The sequence below is a fragment of the Echeneis naucrates genome, chromosome 7 (genome assembly GCF_900963305.1).
Source record: "Echeneis naucrates chromosome 7, fEcheNa1.1, whole genome shotgun sequence".
NCBI lineage: Eukaryota > Metazoa > Chordata > Actinopteri > Carangiformes > Echeneidae > Echeneis > Echeneis naucrates.
Window position 1 is genome coordinate 14,531,792 of NC_042517.1, and position 17,295 is coordinate 14,549,086.

Below are 17,295 nucleotides of genomic sequence, written 5' to 3' on the forward strand. Positions count from 1 at the left end.
GGTTGTGGCGCACTTTATTTCCACATCACTTGGTCCCAAAAGCACTACAGATCCCATCCATAAAGTCTTCTCCATCTTCTCTCTGATTTTCCACCATCAAACTTTCACTGCAAAAAGATACTGTAGAAAACTTTACTTTTCTGCTTGAAAGTCACATGATTCCAGAGTTGTGTGGGCTGCCACAGAAAGCTTCGCAGTGCCCGATGAAAAACCCCAAACACCTCAACCTCAATTATTTTTTCAGAAAGCTTCAACAGTAAACTATTACGTTGTGATCGACTATTTAAATAGCAGTATAGAATCCAAGACATTTTGATGCACAGAAAACCTCCCGTTGTTGTAGAACCTAATGCAGCCCAGAAACCTGGGATAGGAAGCAGTCCAAATGCTTGATTTGTTTATAACCCTTCTATTCTTCTCCCGACCAGGCGCGCTTAGAAGACAGCATGTGGAAATGATTTAGAGTGCGGTTACTTTCCAAATTATACTGTACATATAAAATGAATAAAATATACTGTAAAAACAAATACACTATGTACACACAGATGGAGATTCACGACCCAGTTTTACATGTAACCCTTTAAAACAGGATTGACACTATTCAGTTAAGTTTCCATGATCTGCTTGATAGATGTTCCTTTGCAAACTTAGCTCTCTTTTTCAACAGCCTGTAGCAGCCAATACTGAGTGACTGCCAACATGGGACAGTTTCGGGGGGAGGGGGGGGGGGCAGGCAATGCAGGTTAGGATTACTGTGAAGTGCAAGTGCTATTGGGTGCATTGAGTGGTTGGGCTTAAATATAATTAAATGGCAGGAAAGATCGCCACAGCAGGAGAGTTAAGTCAAATACAGTTGAACTGATGAAGATCCTCCAATAAGCCAGGTACATTTCAATCTCCATTTCTTAAAAAGGACACAGCTATGCTAAAGGCATACTTTGAAACCATTTTGAATCTAAATGGTCTACATCTGGTCCCTTTAGCATTTCACTCTGAAAACCTCCAACAATAAAGAGGTACACAGTATTGGAACATAGTCCATAGCTGCCTGTAATTTAATGAGGGGGCATTAAGACCAGGCAACAGCTTAGTTTATGCAGAGTAGATGTTGTAAGGGCTGTACCCCAGCAGGAACTCTCCAACTCCTACAAAGTACACAACCTGGGCAATACCAAAGAGAGGAGCAATAACCAGGGCTCTGCAGCTGGCTCCCTTGAGGAACGCACCAGGCCCCTCCTTTCTCAGGATCTTTCTGCAGAGGACAGGAAAGTTCAGGGTTAGTATAAGTATTTCTGCAATTTGTGCTGAGTCCAAAGAGAGAAAGCCACAAGGTTTGATGACATTATGATTAATTCCAGTTATATTTAGTGGGAATCCAGTGAAAAAGATATAATTACCTGACGCAGTCCACCACTCCGTTGTATGTTTCCTCGTTAGCTCCTTTTTTGAGTGATTGTAGCCTCGTCTTGACCACTGCACAAGACATGAACAAAGCTTGTTTTAGTTCAAAGTGTATTAGCCCCATGTGGTTTCGAACTTGAAACTAATCTTTAACTGAGTCCCTCACCGTCACAAGGACTGACAACTACTGCAGCGATGGATCCAGCCAAGCAGCCGGACGTGAAGGACCAATAGAAGGGCACAGATGGATCTTCAGATGAATGCTGGCCAAGCTGGTGCAGATGCGCGAAAAGTGGGAAGTACACAACAGAGAATGGGATGTCCCTGGAAAAGATAAAAAAAAAAAGTATGTTAAGTTAATTAACAGGCCATGAAGATGGACAATAACTAAAGCAAAGTCAATAATTAAATCTCATGTAACCTCATCAATGTGGCGCCAAGCCCCCTGTACAGTCCGGTGACCCCTTTGGTCCTAAGCAGCTCTCTTGTGATCTCCATAGCAGACACCCGTATGACTTGCGGTGCAGGGCTGGTGTTGTAGGCGCGGCTCAGAACAGCACTGGTTCCCCCCATCTTCAGCGCTACCACACTAGGCATCACCCTCTGCTGAGCAGCTAGCAGGAACCAAGAAACATAGTTTTTTCCCAAGTTGCAACACCACATTATATCTGATGCCATTCTGCCGCTTTTATTGTAATTACCAAGCCTGCCAGCATCCTGCAGCTGAATCTTGAGCATCTCCATGGGTGTGGTGATCGTGACCTGGCACATTCCTGCACAGCATCCAGCCAGCATCTCCTTGAACACTGTCAACTTGCCACTGAAGAGACATGGAGTAAAAAAAAATAAACAAACAGTTAAAACTGTTAAAGACCAAGAATGGCATTGCAGTACTCAACCATCGTCCTTTTTGCTCCTACTACTCACCCGTCTTTGCTCAGCTGGTGGCGGAAGAAGTCATTTGCGGCCAGTTTGATAGCCTTCTCTGGGGTTACCAGGGTGAGATTTACTGCAGCACCTGCAATAACAAGCACTGCTCGTGACAAACTTCACTGGAATTAAAACAATCACTCTCACTTAAACCACAGGCATTCAGAAATGACATTTTTGCAAAGAAGAGACAAATTCATTTTATTTTAGATTTAAAAGATTTAAAAGCAGAGTATGAGAAATCTACAGTCTATGTGAATGAAATGAAATCCACTCAGAGGATTAGAGAAGTTGTTAAGCAATAATGTAGACTTGCAAAAAAGCTAAGTGCATATAATTCAAGGCAAGTACGCAATACTGGCATATTTAAGTGTTACTAGTCTTACCTCTATACATGCCGAAGTAGCCTTCGGATCTAACTGTCTTTATAAGGCAATCCATCCTGAATATTTTTTTTAAAAAAAGAAGAAATTAGCTGGGCAAACTGTTCTATTCAGCTGTGTTTTAAATTATGTTTTGCCATTACAAAATTGCACAAAAGACTCAAACTCATTCAAAACATTTGGCTTTTACCAACACAAATGAAATGGGGGGAGGAGGAGCAGCGATCTTCTAGACAAGAAGCTTACATGTTCTTGTAGAGTTGCTGCCCGCTGCGCTGGTTCTGCAAGCGGGTCTTGGCCAGGTCAATCGGAAACACACAGGTGACTCCAACCATGCCTGCGATCCCTCCGTTGATCAGTTTGGCTGGGAGGCTGGTCGAGGAACAGAAGAACATTATAACCATTAGCACAACGAAATTAAAAATTAACTTGAATTAAAAATTCTTGAATAAAGTAAGGTCGAGCACTGTCGGGTAAAGTAACAAAACCTACTGGAAATGACCTGGAGCGAGGATTAGTTATAATCCTTGCAATTAGGGTCACTATCTGTGTGGGAGGGTAATTCAATATACATGTGTGTACAAGTGAAGTGTTAGCAGTGCAACAGAACTGGTTTCAGACAAACTGCCTCTGAACATCTAGTCAGCCAAAATCAGCTTCAAACTGAGAAATTGAGTCATGTTGTGTTAATGTTTTGGCTTTAGAGAGCAGCAGATTTTTAAACTTCAACAGTTTACAAATAATGTCATAACTAAAGCATGCTTTATTTCTGTTTTTCTCTTTAAGTAGTCGACAGATTGCGCTGGAGGATTTGCTCAGGTTCATACCTAATCTGCGGTTGCTGGGCCATGGTTTCTTGGTTGTTTAAGTGCGGAACTTGGTCAGCACAAAAGAGGAGGCCGCAGAGGGAGAGCAGGCTGAGAGTCCCAGAGAGACACTGAGCAAGGCGGGAGCAGAGAGAAGCTCAGGGTTATATATACAGAGAGGCATGCCCAGCCCTGCAGATACATGGATAAATTCATCAGGCCCACCACCCCCCTCCTCTGCTGCTAGCCAAGAAATGGAGAACAGGGTCGGTTGTCACATCACCGAAATCTAACCACAATGCAAATAGCTTCCTGCGAGTCACCTGCCATAAACCATGTCGAGAAATTATTTTCGATCCCTGTTTGCACGTAGGACCTCTAACTCTAGGTGCAAATTTCTGATTTATCTTCTATTTTTATCAAATTTCTAGAAGGAGAAGAACCTGCCAAGTTAGATGGCACAATGTTGTGCTGTGAAAAATAAAAGGTGCAACTGTAGTGTCAGGCTCATATTACTGTTGTGTAGGTAATTTGCATTTACTGACACATCAATGCATTATTAAGAATGAATTCATGTCAGTGATTAAGCTCTCCAAATGTCCAGGATATTTCTTTCTATCTGTTATCTATTTGCCTCTAAAGAGATGTCAAGTGCAGCTTGAGGGCGCCTCAAGTGGTCATTTATTTTAACAAACTAATTCTGTTGAGTGATTTTGGAAAAAAAAATATCTGAATAAAACTAATCAGGACACAGACTGCCTTGGTGCATCCAAAATAAAATGAAGAACTGATTTAGAAATTATAATCAAATTAAATCTGTCTTGATGTTTTACATTTACTCTAACCTCTGACATCTTCCTTTTTTTTTTTTTGTTTACACCAGCCTTGCTTTTTAACAGCTAGGATAGGTTGCCACACCACAATGAATATCTAACTTCATGTCACTGGAGTATTAAATCTAAGAAAAATAGCACCTACCTTGGAATAAAGCCAAAGATTTAAAACTGCTGCATCTAAGGTTTAGCTGCCAACTTTCACTCTGTACAGCTGTAGGGTGGAATGAATGACAGGAGGGAAGGAGGGAGGAGAGAGGGGCGTTTCAGATCTGACATCATGGCCAATGAGAAAGACTCTGGGATGGGTTTATTTTTAATCCAGGTGAGTATGATGCATCTTTTCACTGAGATTGTTTCATTGCAAAGAGCCAATGCCAATTTAAATAAAGAAATGGCTCGATAAAATATTTTTAGATGCCAAATGAAACATGGTCATTTAGTATTTCTCTCTATACTGCAAATTGCCGTGAAGGATTACATTTTTTCCCAATTGTATTTCAATTGGAGTTTATTTGCCAAGCAGGAAAAAAATGCTGTACAACTGACTTGCAAGTCTTTGTTATCAGTGCAAGTTGAAGTTCCTGTCAAGTCCAAGTTGTCTCATAAATTATGAATATCTGGACTCAGGTCCAAGTTGCGTCCTTCAACACTGGCATTAATATGCACATGCATGTCAACACATAAGCTTAATTTGAACATCTGTGCAGCATGTATGTTTCAGAAACCCTCCATATCAATTCATATAAATGAACAACATCCTTCTCATCCCAAACTTAATGTAGTCCTCAGTGCAGAAATGACATATTGTTTGATATGAAAATACACATATTCTGAATTGAATATCATGCAAGCACCACAATTCATAGTCAATAAAGCATAAATGCATGCTAAATCTTGAATTTTATTGCCTAATTAGAAAAACCTAATATGAACAGCTAATAAGCTGACATGGACTATAGTAACATAAAGAAACAAAAGCATCCAGTTAACGGCTGCATCATTTTGCAGATTATGTGCTCTGTTTATATCAGCAGTGTCAGGTCTCTGAAGCAGACTGGCTTTGGTTCTTCAGGCTGCCAACTGTCAGGGGGCATTGGTCAGAAGAGATTGGTTTGGTGCGGTCGCAGTGCTGTGTGTGTGTATCACAGAGCCTGCAGCTGCAGCGACTGGCCACAGGATAATACAGCAGTGGGGTGACATCTTGAGGGCAGCCAGAAACGCTTGCAGCTCGGTACACCAGGGAGAGGGGCACACAGCTACGCTGGATCAGGAAAGTTCTTCCAAACCATCCTCTCAAGTTGGTGTCCTGAAAAAGGAAGAAGCAGGTTAGAGCCTGTCCACTGATTACTAATTTTTTGCATCCATTTCATTTATCTAAGTCACTTCTTCTAGTGAAACTCTAAATTATCGGTAAGTCTGAATGCGAGTGTGAGTGGTTGTTCGTCTATGTTTGTCTTTGTGTATTGGCCCTGTGATGGGCTGGCAACCTGTCCAAGGTGTACCCCACTTCTTGCCTGGAACTTTGGCTGGGATTTGCTCCAGCAGCCCCACAACCCCGAAACAGAAAAGCGGTAGATTGATGGATGGATGGACTTCTGTGAGAGTAATGCTCATTCTCCTCCCAATGGAATTAGATATTTCACATCTAACTCTGTCATCACATAGTAAATCAACTACTAAACAAAATCTAAGCTTTAGAAGATTTGAGACACCGAAACAAAATAAACACTAACTGAAAAATACGCTGTAAAAGTTAAATATGTCTCTTTCGTGCACTATGTTCAAAAGACACAAGAGTGTGTGGCAGACAGTGGTCACCTGCGTGTAACAGTAGCCGCTGCAAATGGTAGTATTGATGGCCACACACTGGGCGCAGTCCAGTCTCTCAATCCACAAGGTGTGATTCTTCAACATGCAGGGACACACTGTCCCACTGGCAAATGCACACAGCAGCATGCATTTTAACCCAAACCAGGGCATGCTGAAAGGGCAGACACATGTAAGTGTGCAGACAGTGAGCCACCCACCCTCAGAAGAAAAATAAAAAGTGAGGAACAAAACAAATTGATGCACTTAAGCACCAAGACAATATCATCAAACCTTTTGCTTTGGTAAATTCAATTCACATCAAAAGTGAAGACTAAAATAAAACACACCTTGCTACAGGATTCATCAAGAATTAGAGAGACATAAATTGATGACAGAAGGAATCTGCAGATGAAGAGTTATATTAAGTTCAAAATATTTTTAACTATCAAATAATTGTGAGTTCTCTCTTTCAGGTTCGAAGCTTCCGACTCTGCTCTGTCCAGTTTCTCTTCTCTGTGAGTATCTGAAAAAATGAAGGTGGTCCTTCCTCTTTTATTGAGGGCCCTAATCCACTTGAACTGACCCCAGAAAACTTGGCCTGCAGCATCATTTCAGAAATCACATGTCAATATCACAATGTTTGGAGTTAAAGTGGTTGCAAAACACATGTCCACACGGGGCCAGAGAGAGGATGTGGGTGTGCTCAGTGTGCTGCTGTGTGTATGTTTGTGGACTTAAATCCAGAGTTTTCATTTTCATACTAATGAAAATGGACTCATCCATTAGGCGTGCAGGGAGGAGGTCATACTAATGTTATGCAATACCACTGGAGGCAGACCTATTTGTGACACTTAGCACTCAAGTTTGAATGTGAATCAGTTTTGAAAAGGGAAAATGAAGTGGAATTCAGTTATTCAATTGAATTATAAATAAATACTTCCGCATCACGAGTACTGTTAATAGTGACCTCATCAGGCTGCCGTTGGGTACACACTCACATGTTTCTGTCTCACCTGTGTGAAAAGGTTATGGCCTCCTTATTTAAGCCATTAATACTCCCTTTATTCCCATCTGTTCCTGAAGGGAGGGAACACGTACCCTCAGATTTTTTTCCCCCACAAAGTAGGAAATAAACATCTTTACTGAATACAGGTTAAATTGAAAAGGGCCATAAGTCTCAGCATCAACAGTGGTTAACAGAAACCAAGCAACTGTAAATGGGTTGCTTTTTGTAATTTTTAACATATTTTCAACATATTTTTTCTGCATATCTACAGCCAATTAATCTTATTAAATCTCACTCTTGTTATCATAAACAAATTATCTTCAATAACCTTGACTGTAAATCTTGATTGCCAAATCAGTCTTGTGGCTCATTCGTCTGCATCATTACACTTGAATTATTCATTTTGAGAAAGCAAATGAGAAACAATATAGCTTTTCTTTATACATGTCAGTGTATTATAGTAGCAGTTTATATTAGCAGCAAAAATATTCACTGAAAAGAATTAAAAGTGCAAATAGTCTACTTACACACTTCATGATGGATTTTAGATTTTTGCTGTGTTTTTTGTGTCTGACCCGGCCCCCGTTTCTGTTTTTGTTCCACATTTATTATCATGGGTCACAGTTATGTAACACATCCATCAGATAATTAGAAAAAAGTGGGGCAATGGACAGTTCACCAACTATCTGTCCTGACATAGATCCAGCTGAATAGTGTAGTATTATTATATGTACACGTCCTGTGGTATAAAATGGGTGTCAGGCGTTTGACACTGTATAGAGCAAGCAACAGCTTGACACTAAGATTTTTATATTTTTGAATTTATCATTATGATGATATAAATGATATTTTTTGTGAAGGGCCCGGCTCAAAATAGGAAATCCTTTCATTTGTTCTTAGTGGACAACTGGTTGTGCAGAGTAAACAGACACTTATTACAAAACACAATGACACAACATTTAAATACACTTAACATATGAATTCATACTATATATGTTTAAGCTACAATGCACAACAAAGGCTGTAAAGGCTGTAAAACATTACAATAGAGTGAATATTTCATGGTGAAGGGGTGTGAATTGAGCTGATGGATGAGTGAGGCGTTTTGGTTTTGAATAATGGGACAAAAAATTATCTTAAACTCTGCATGCAGCACTGAATAATGCTGAATAATGACATGTCGGGAGTGCCGGGGGTCAAATTCAATCCCCAGCACGACGGATGGAAAGGTGCAGAATTCTGATAGGAGTAGGGAGAGCAGGCCTACAGATCATGTGATTGCCTTCTAATTCAACCCATGCCTGCCTTATTATTGTAATGTCTACTCTGCAGGTGATGTTGGAGGTTTTAATTCCTTGGCTCCAGACCATACTGTACGGGTAACTCTACCCGGCCCACTAAGGACCTGGAACTGGGTCAGACAGACACATGAACCTCTTTTGTCTTTCGAGGGACATAGGTCCCACATAAAAGTCCAGACAATAACCTTAGATGGCGCAGCTTGATTTTAAATACAATCAGCCAATGATTGTGACCGTGGCATGATTGTTGTGCAGCGTTTCTGAAAAAAAAAAGGTGGAATTTATGGGAGTTTTTCATTTTCTTATGCATAAAAGTTCATGATGCAATGAGTACATGAACGTGACACAGTTCATTGGAATTCAATAAACAACCTCTCAACCCTGAAGCTAGAAATAAAGCACTCTTTATTATTATTATAAATCCCTCCCTATTTTTCATATGAATATCTAACATAACAAAAGTGGGGGGAGAGTAGTCTGAATTGGGTTCTGGAGCGGTGCTCCACCTCATCCATCGCACTCATTCGCCAGCCGCGAGCGATTCCAAGCCGGTGGGGGTCGCATCCGCCGGGCGGAGCGTTAAGCTGCCCCGCCGCGGCTTCTCCTGCTAGGACCGCCCACAGTGGCCCAACCTCTCTGTTCACTCGCTCACCCGCATCAGGTGATGCCCTGCGAGGGCAACCATTGGCTCTTGTCTCAGACCTTCCCCGAGGCGATTGGTGGAGTGACGAGCACTCGGCACGTGACCTCTACAATGAGCTTCCGCCCACGTGAGACAGTTAGGAGGACGGGACGTTTATGAAGAGCCGTGTGTGGACATGAGGTCTTAGTGGTGGTGCGAATAAGTTTGTATTTGCTGCTTTCGACATTCAAATAGAAGCTCAGGAGCCAAACAAAGACACAGTACTCTTTTCTGTGTCTGTCTTTCTGTGTTGTGTAGTTCTCGCTGTAATTCTGCCCAAACTTGCAGCAATGTGGACGCGCGAGGCATGCTGGGAAATATGCCTTCTCAGTAGCGACTTTCTGATCTTCCGCAAAAACGGGTTCAATTTCTATGTAACTTCAGTTACAAAGTAATCTAAGATAAGTCATATCATAGTGGATTTTTTTGAGTAGTATTACATGAAGGAAAGCACCAGAAACGACTGAATGTTTTAATCACTTTCTTGTTGCTGGCTGGACTCCCTGCTGTGACTTCATTGGACCACTAGATGGGAGACATACATAAACTCACATTTCTTTGTCAACTGTGAGGTGGGATGGAGTGTGTCTGCATCTGTTATGGTTATTCATTAGTTTGTGTCTTCCACAGCAGAAAGATGGTAATCCTGAAATCATTAAAACATAAAAGCCCAAATGTTGTGCAGCAGTCACACAGCCAGAGGACATGCCACAGAATCAAATTTACGGCTCAGTGGGCGTACATGTAAAGTAAACGTAGCCAGATCACAGCTGGTTTGGAAAGAAACTTGGTTCTCGGCCCCCGAGAAAGGTATTTAGTGTGCTTTTATGTTATAATAAAAAGAAATTCAGGCAGAAATGCTGTTAAACCCGCCAGCTTTGTGAAAACAAGCAGGCAGACAGCTCCATAGCAGGATGCTCGCTGGAGCCTCTTCACATAGAACAGCAAAGACAGAGGGGATTTACAACTCGTTTGATAGAGCACACACACACACACACACACACAAGATTGTTGTGAAACACTTTTGTTCTAATACAGCTCAGAGAAGCATCTCTGAGGACAATCTACGGTTCCTCTCACATCAGTGGCTAACACATTTACTGTACTCAGCAAAATGAGAAATAAATGTGTCATGTCAGTGAAACTGATTGTACAATTTCAAGTTTTAATGAGGAAAGCAAACAGGTTACTATGTTTTGTCCTGAAGGGTTATTACTCTCTGAAAACAAAGGCAGCCCATTTCATGATGGAAGAGGGAGATATTTTTGGGGCCAGTTTTTTGTGTGAACCTGATACACCTCAGGAGGAGGAGGAAATAGTGTGACCCAAATCTTCATTGGTCTCCTTGAAGACTCTTATTAATAACCTCAGGAATCTGGGGACCACCTCTACTCATGTCCTCTACACTCCTCCTTCCTTCCAACCCAACCCTCTCCATTGTGAACTTTCCTGTCCTAACTTTTATTCCAGCTCCTTTTTTGGTCTGCACATTCCTTCACTTTCACTCACCCAACCTGTAAGGTCCCAGCAGAGCATCAAAACCAATCAGAGTGCTTAAAATAATCAACCTTGTTGAGGAGGAGGGCTTACCAATAATATGTACGATAACTCTCTTTCTCGCTCCATCACCTTCCTTAAGTAGCGTGAGGACTGCCAGCTTTTATTTAGCTCTTGTTTCACTGCTGGAGTATTTGGCATTAACGGCAGAATTATTATTATTATTTTTTTTTTTTTATGTCTCCGTGCTTACTTTCTGTTTACACGTCTTGGAAATCTATTTTGTGTTGATGCTAGATGTCTTTTTTTTCACAGGTTATACACATACTTCTGTTCTCTCATTTGCTTACTCATACATACGACACATAATCCAAACTAATGGGCATATATTAAAGAATAAGAAAAACAAACCTACATCATTCACATATACAGTATGTCATTAGTTTGTGTGAGTACAGCATGACTCACTACAGTGTGTGTTTGTGTGTGTGTGTGTCGAAAGTAATATTAATGAAAGCGGAAGGATATAAAGGTTATTGGAGCCCCATATTGGGTGACCCCTGTCTCAGTATGACATGAACCCCCAACAACTAAGAAAATATCATCGATCACCCTGCAGGATAATAATAGCGTCTACCAAACCATCTCCTTAGTAGTTTGGATAATTAACAAGAGCTTTCACAGCAATGTATCTAACTGAGGAGCTTCAAACAACCCTTACTCCTGCCTGTTGCAACCTTTTACTAATGAGTTCTCCTGCCATTTAAGCTGCCACTATCAGGAAAAACATAGGAAAACTATTGCATAACGCAGGCCTGATATAAAAGGGATGTTTAGTGAAAAACAGTCCACTGAAGTCAAGGCTCTTTCCTCTGTGCTTTTTTTTTTTTTTTTTAAATGCTCATTCTATTGTTACAATGGGTTTTTTTTTTCTTTTTTTCTGTGCTATTGATTTTTAAAAGTATGCAAATTTGTCCCAGCCCAGTGCTGAAGTCAAGGAGGCATTGCCCGTCCTACATTACAGCTCAAATATAGCTGCACTAATTAAGGCCAACTCTCCTTTGCTACATTGAGCATATGTCAGGAATCATTTAACATTATTGTATTATTTAACTCGCAATGTCGGACTATGCAGACATGCACATCGTCAGTGAATGAAATGAACTAGAATTTACGTGAGGTACAGGACATTTAGTTGGAGTCATGTGAATCTGATTGTACAGGTATTAAACAGATTCACATGAAAGGGCAAACCTGTAGCAGTAAAAAAAAATAATTCATGGAAATAATAATCAGCGGGCTTATTTTTGTTTTTAGTATCATTTTCTGTTTTTCTTCCTCCCTTCTGTCTTTCATTATGGCTGTGAGAGGAGGAGTGATGTAATTACATCCACACTGGCCTGCAGCCTGTAAAGGAGAGCCAGTGGAGAGCCCACAAAATGAAGATGAAGCAACAGAGAGATGTATTTCTGTAAGAGAAAGGGAGGAAGCAATCTGAGATGGGGAAAAAATAGGGATGCTGATGAATGACAGAGAGAGGGAGAAAGAGGCAGGCCAGATGAGATGATGGGGGGCGAACAGGATGGCAAAGGGGGAAAAGGAGGGTAAGCTTCCGACAAAGGGAAGTGGGAGACAATCCAGTAAAACACATGGTGAGAGAGAGCATCTGTGTGTGTGTTTGCATTCCCACACATTAACAACAAGGAGTACAGGCAGTAGATGGTCACAGCCCTAAAAGCATTATATTAGTTGATGCCAAATTTGAAATATACACGGGGGGGGGGGGGGGGGGCTGCTGGGGATTTATTTCTAAATTAAGCCTGTAAGGAGAAAATGTGCGTATAAACCCATGTACCAAACCATTACTCCATGTATACACAACAATTACAAGCATTTAAATCTGAGCGTTAAGACAAACGAGTGGGTGCCAGGATAGCTCTTACAAATGAGTATACACACAAAAGACACATGCTCAAGTCAGGATGATAATCATTAAAAATATTTCAATTGTTTTTGGCTATCTATTCAAGCCTGTGAGATTTATTATAGTTGGTATGACTCTAAACTCCCCCACGCGCCAGAGCCAGAGCTGTGCGTTCTTCCTGTAGATGGCCACCGGCCTTGAAGCCTGCCGGCTCCGAATGGCACATTTGGCACTGGGATGTTTGCTCTGGGTCCTCAAAGCTACAGTGCTTTTGACTTTTATCACAAAAGCTGCTTCTGCTTTGCTTTAAATGGAACAATTTAGTTGACCTCTTCTCTCTGTCTTGCCAGGAAACTGGTTTGGACCAACTGAGGCTCGAAGGCACTCATGGTTCTCCTCCTCGCAACTACAGTGGGTCATGATGAGTCATTCCTAACGAAACATAATGGTCAGCTTACACCTCTGTATAAGGATCTTGCACATTTTGGCCACAGTTGATCTGTTAGAGGGCTTTATATCCCAACTTTTTAGTTTTAGTTTATTACCTTATATCTAAACAGGAACATATACACGTTGTAGTTGGAGTTTTACTTATTATGGAGTATCTCATCCTTGTGATTTTGATGATTTCACTTTGGGAAAGTTCTGAATACTCCTTCCAATGCTGCCAGAATACAATATAATCAACTTCAACGGTCCTGCTCAAGTGTATATTTCTAAATCTCTCTTTGGTATTAATTAGACACTCTTACTTCAACTTTGAGGTAATCATTGAATTTTCCCACCCGACCATTCAAGCATACAGAATATGCATTATAAGCTGGAATCCATTAGCCACAATATTTTGTTTGCAATCTGCATGATTATGCAATGTAATGGCAGATGCATCCTGTGCAGAATCACAATAAATGTGTTTTTATCATTCCTAATATTTCCACCTCCTGCACCTCTTTATCTTTTGCACATACACACCTTTGTACAAATGTATTTTCAGCAAATGGAAGCCACAACAGACTCAAGGTCTCTTGGGAAAGTATGTGGTAAAAAAACTGTAAGCATCTGTACAAGAAGGCATGAGCATGTGTGCGTGTGAAGGCTGCTGGAAAAGAAAAAAGATATATCTGTTGCATCCCGCTCACCTTGCTCACCCTCGCTCTCTCTGTCAATCTCCGACTCTCTCACTCTCCTCCCTCACACAATCCACCAATAGGCATGTGCACAAGTATGCGACCTTACAAACACAGAAACCCAGTAGTTAGTTACTGCGTCACTGCAGTAGCCATCTGTCAGTACGCAGACACACATACACCAACTTGGCTGTGTGCCTTACACAGAAAACACACACACACACACATACACGGGGGCTTCATGCAGCCACATTGCAACCACAACCACACACAGCCAGGCAGGAAGTATACCTCATGCCCCTGACCCTTCCTACAGCCCTCCCACTGCTCAGATTTTAGATGAACCATTACATTTACATAGATCAATTGAACAAGTCTTATTTCTTCTCTTTTTTCTCTCCTGTCCTCTCTTTCTCCATTTTCTACCCACATAAATCTGTCTGTCTCTGCCTGCCAAAGACTGATGTCACTGACCACCAGTGTGTGTGTGTGTGTGTGTGTGTGTGAGAGAAAGAGAAAGATGAAATGATGAATGTTGTGATATAATCCCAACAGTGTAATCCTGACCACTCCCAATCCTCTGCCTGCACAACACCGGACAGCCGGAGCAGCACACAGACAGGCAGTTTTGCAAGGTTTTGTGCAGAGAGGTGTGTGTGTGTGTGTGTGTGTGGAAGACACACAATTGGGGCCTCCAGCAGACTTGAATAATGAGCTCACATTATTCAAGAATGCCCACCTACTAGGCAGCAAGAGAGAGAGAGGTAGATAGAGCGTGTGTGTGTGAGAGAGAGAGAGAGATGAAAGATTATTTATTTCTCATGGGTGGGAGACAGTGACTGAGAGTGAGTGGGAGGGGAGGGCGGCAGTCAGAAACAAGCAAACTAATTCTCTCCGAAGATCAGTCGTGCCAGAGCCGGAGCTGTGCGCGCTTCACCTCTCTGACGGTCTCTGTGCATCAACTCATAAACGTTGTTGGCGTTTAGTTTTCGTCGACTTCGACTATCAAGTCGGACCAGTGTTTCCATTTTGGATAGTTAGGAGGGGAGGAAGGGAGGAGAGGGGGAGGGGTGGGGGTGAAAGGAGAGGAGAGGACCTACACGCACACGCTCCTACACTTCTCCAAAGCCACGACAACTCAAGGTAAGACCCGCCGTCAACTCAGAGCATGGTGCCTCCATCTGGCTTTAATGACCTGGTTTAATCCAACCCGGGTAGAAAGCGGTTGATTAAGAGATAAAAGAGGTCTTTTCTGCCGCGCTCATCCGCTAATGAGGATGAGGATGATGATGCGCTCTGCGCGGCCGCCGTGCGTAAAACAGCTGCGGATTAAAATCCCCAGCTGGCACGGGATGAGCATTAAAAAGTGTCTGGCAGCTCATCGTGGCAGAATGAAGTTTCACTTGTCACTTGGCTGTAACAGCTGACTTGTTGAAATTGAGGGTGATGCCAAGTTAATGTTTCGTTCCCATCAGTGGAGCGATTGTAACGCGCTTAGTCAACTTTGATGGGTTTTTCCCTTTCGTACCTAGCAGTAATATCCTGATGGCTCTAAAGTGTCCAAGCTTTGTTCACATAGGATAGATATTAAAATAGAGCGTTATTAGAGTCACTCACTTTCAAGTAGCAATTTTTAAATGAAAGTTTTTTGAAACCTCACATGTGCCGTTTAAGCTCCTCATAAAAAAAAGTCATTTTGCAAGTAAGCAGAACTAGTCGCCCCACATAGCGCAGGCCTTTGGCACCAATGAGAAGTTTTCCCAGCTGAATGCATCTGAAATAGCAAATTTACATTTAATTCCTCACACATTCTTCCAGGTCTGTCTGAATCGGTGATGCTGCATCCAGTTTGAGTCCCCCCCCCCCAGATCCTCACTTGTTAATTATACATTAAACAGTTCACAATTCACCAGCAGCTTTATTTCCTCCATACTAGGTCATCGACCTCAGGCTTATGTTGAACCAAGGTTGGCTCAACTAGAATCAGGTTTTGGAGGACAATATGAAATGACTGATAGGCACAAAAATGCTGTTAAAGAGAGAGAAGAAATGTTATTAATTTCACTACTTTAGGTGTCGAGCGGAAAAAAAGAACGGCATCGGGGTCAAATTTACAATGTGAATACATTTTATAAAAAAATATTATGAATTAAGTCATCAACAGTGAGTACATCATGTTTAATTTTGCTACGAAAACAGAGCCCCCCTACTGGCTTCATTAACTTGCTTTATATGAGCTTGTCCAAATTGATAAATGAGGCATGCAGAGGAGAGAAGAGAATACACAACTGAAAATCTAGTGTAGGGTACTACAGTATACTACTGCACCCCAGAGAGAGCTGAACTAAGAGAGCGATCAAAGTGCCAAAAGGAAAAGAGGCTGGGGTTGACAAAAAGGGGGCAGATGAGAAAATGATTTGAAAAAAAAAAAGAAGAGAAAAAAATGCTTCACAAATCCATTTCACTTTCATGATGAGGGCCCCCCCCCCCCCCCCCCCCCCCCACACACACACACACACACACACACAGTCGCTTTTAACCTTTGGATGGTGAAGAAAGGCTTGCTTTGGATTTATGTAAAGCGTCGTGAAGAACCTTCTTTCAAACACCAACCAAGTGCCACATCTCAAACAGTTCACACCTGTCTGCTGAGCTCTAAGCTTTGCAGTGTGCGCACGTCACATGATGTGTTGTCTGTTATGTGATTGTGATATCTATCTATCTCTCTTTGCAGTGACTGTCCTTTCAGCCTTTACCTTTAAGTTGTAACGTTTTCTGTTTGAACTCATCTCTGGAGACCTCATTTAGAGTTGGTTGTAAGGCTCCAGCCTAAAGGACAAAAGGCTTTCAAATCATTTGTGTGCTCTTTCAATTGTGCACTGTGCTGTTCATAGCAAGAAGTCTGCCGTCCTTGGATTTTTCACTGAACATGCCAGATAACTCTCAGCCAACACACCAGATTATCAACCAAAGGTGCTTTCGCTGATACACAGTTTGTGTCTGGTGATATAGAGGTGTCCGCGGAACCTTTTGTTGTCACTTACTTGTTTTCTATATTAGAATGGATGATGCAGTTCAGGTTTCAACCTGTATCCTGTATCACAAGTCTGCTGTTTTTTATGTAAAACTCTGGGATTCATTTAGGAGATTTTCAGCCAACCAACCTATGATGTGTACCCACTAGTCAGAAACATTTGGAGGATGACAGATGGACGAAGGGATATATTTGCATTTAAAACATGGAAATAGACCATCACACAGTAAAACAATAAGCTATATATAACCATTTAAGCATGATTGGTCACATGTAGCTGTGCAACTGCTTATGAAATGCTTGCTTTTGACCTGCTTTCACCTCCAGAAAGCCTAACCCTTTTATGCTTTCGCTAAATTGGCATGATTCTGTCTCTGGCTTTATTTTTAACAGAATATTATTTGGCTGACTGATTTATTTTTTCCTTAATCAATAAATCAGGCCAGCGGAAAGTGCCGACACAGTTTTAATGTCATATAATGAAAGATCTATAAGCGATTGATTTCCACAAAGTGTTCGCGTTTCCATGCTTTGAATGCAATTAAAAGGAAGAGTGAGT

General features: G+C 41.6%; 1 protein-coding gene across 1 annotated transcript; it reads right to left on the bottom strand.

Annotated features, from left to right (window-relative positions):
- Positions 1–978: 978 nt before the first annotated feature.
- On the bottom strand, positions 979–3,640 carry LOC115045813 (mitochondrial glutamate carrier 1-like). The gene is made up of 9 exons (XM_029505731.1): positions 3,542–3,640; positions 2,961–3,086; positions 2,718–2,773; positions 2,329–2,419; positions 2,103–2,221; positions 1,823–2,015; positions 1,568–1,725; positions 1,398–1,473; positions 979–1,252 (listed from the first exon to the last, which is right to left on the bottom strand). Exons 1-9 carry the CDS (start codon positions 3,562–3,564, stop codon positions 1,093–1,095), a joined length of 1,002 nt encoding a protein of 333 aa, XP_029361591.1. The 5' UTR covers positions 3,565–3,640; the 3' UTR covers positions 979–1,092.
- Positions 3,641–17,295: the final 13,655 nt, after the last annotated feature.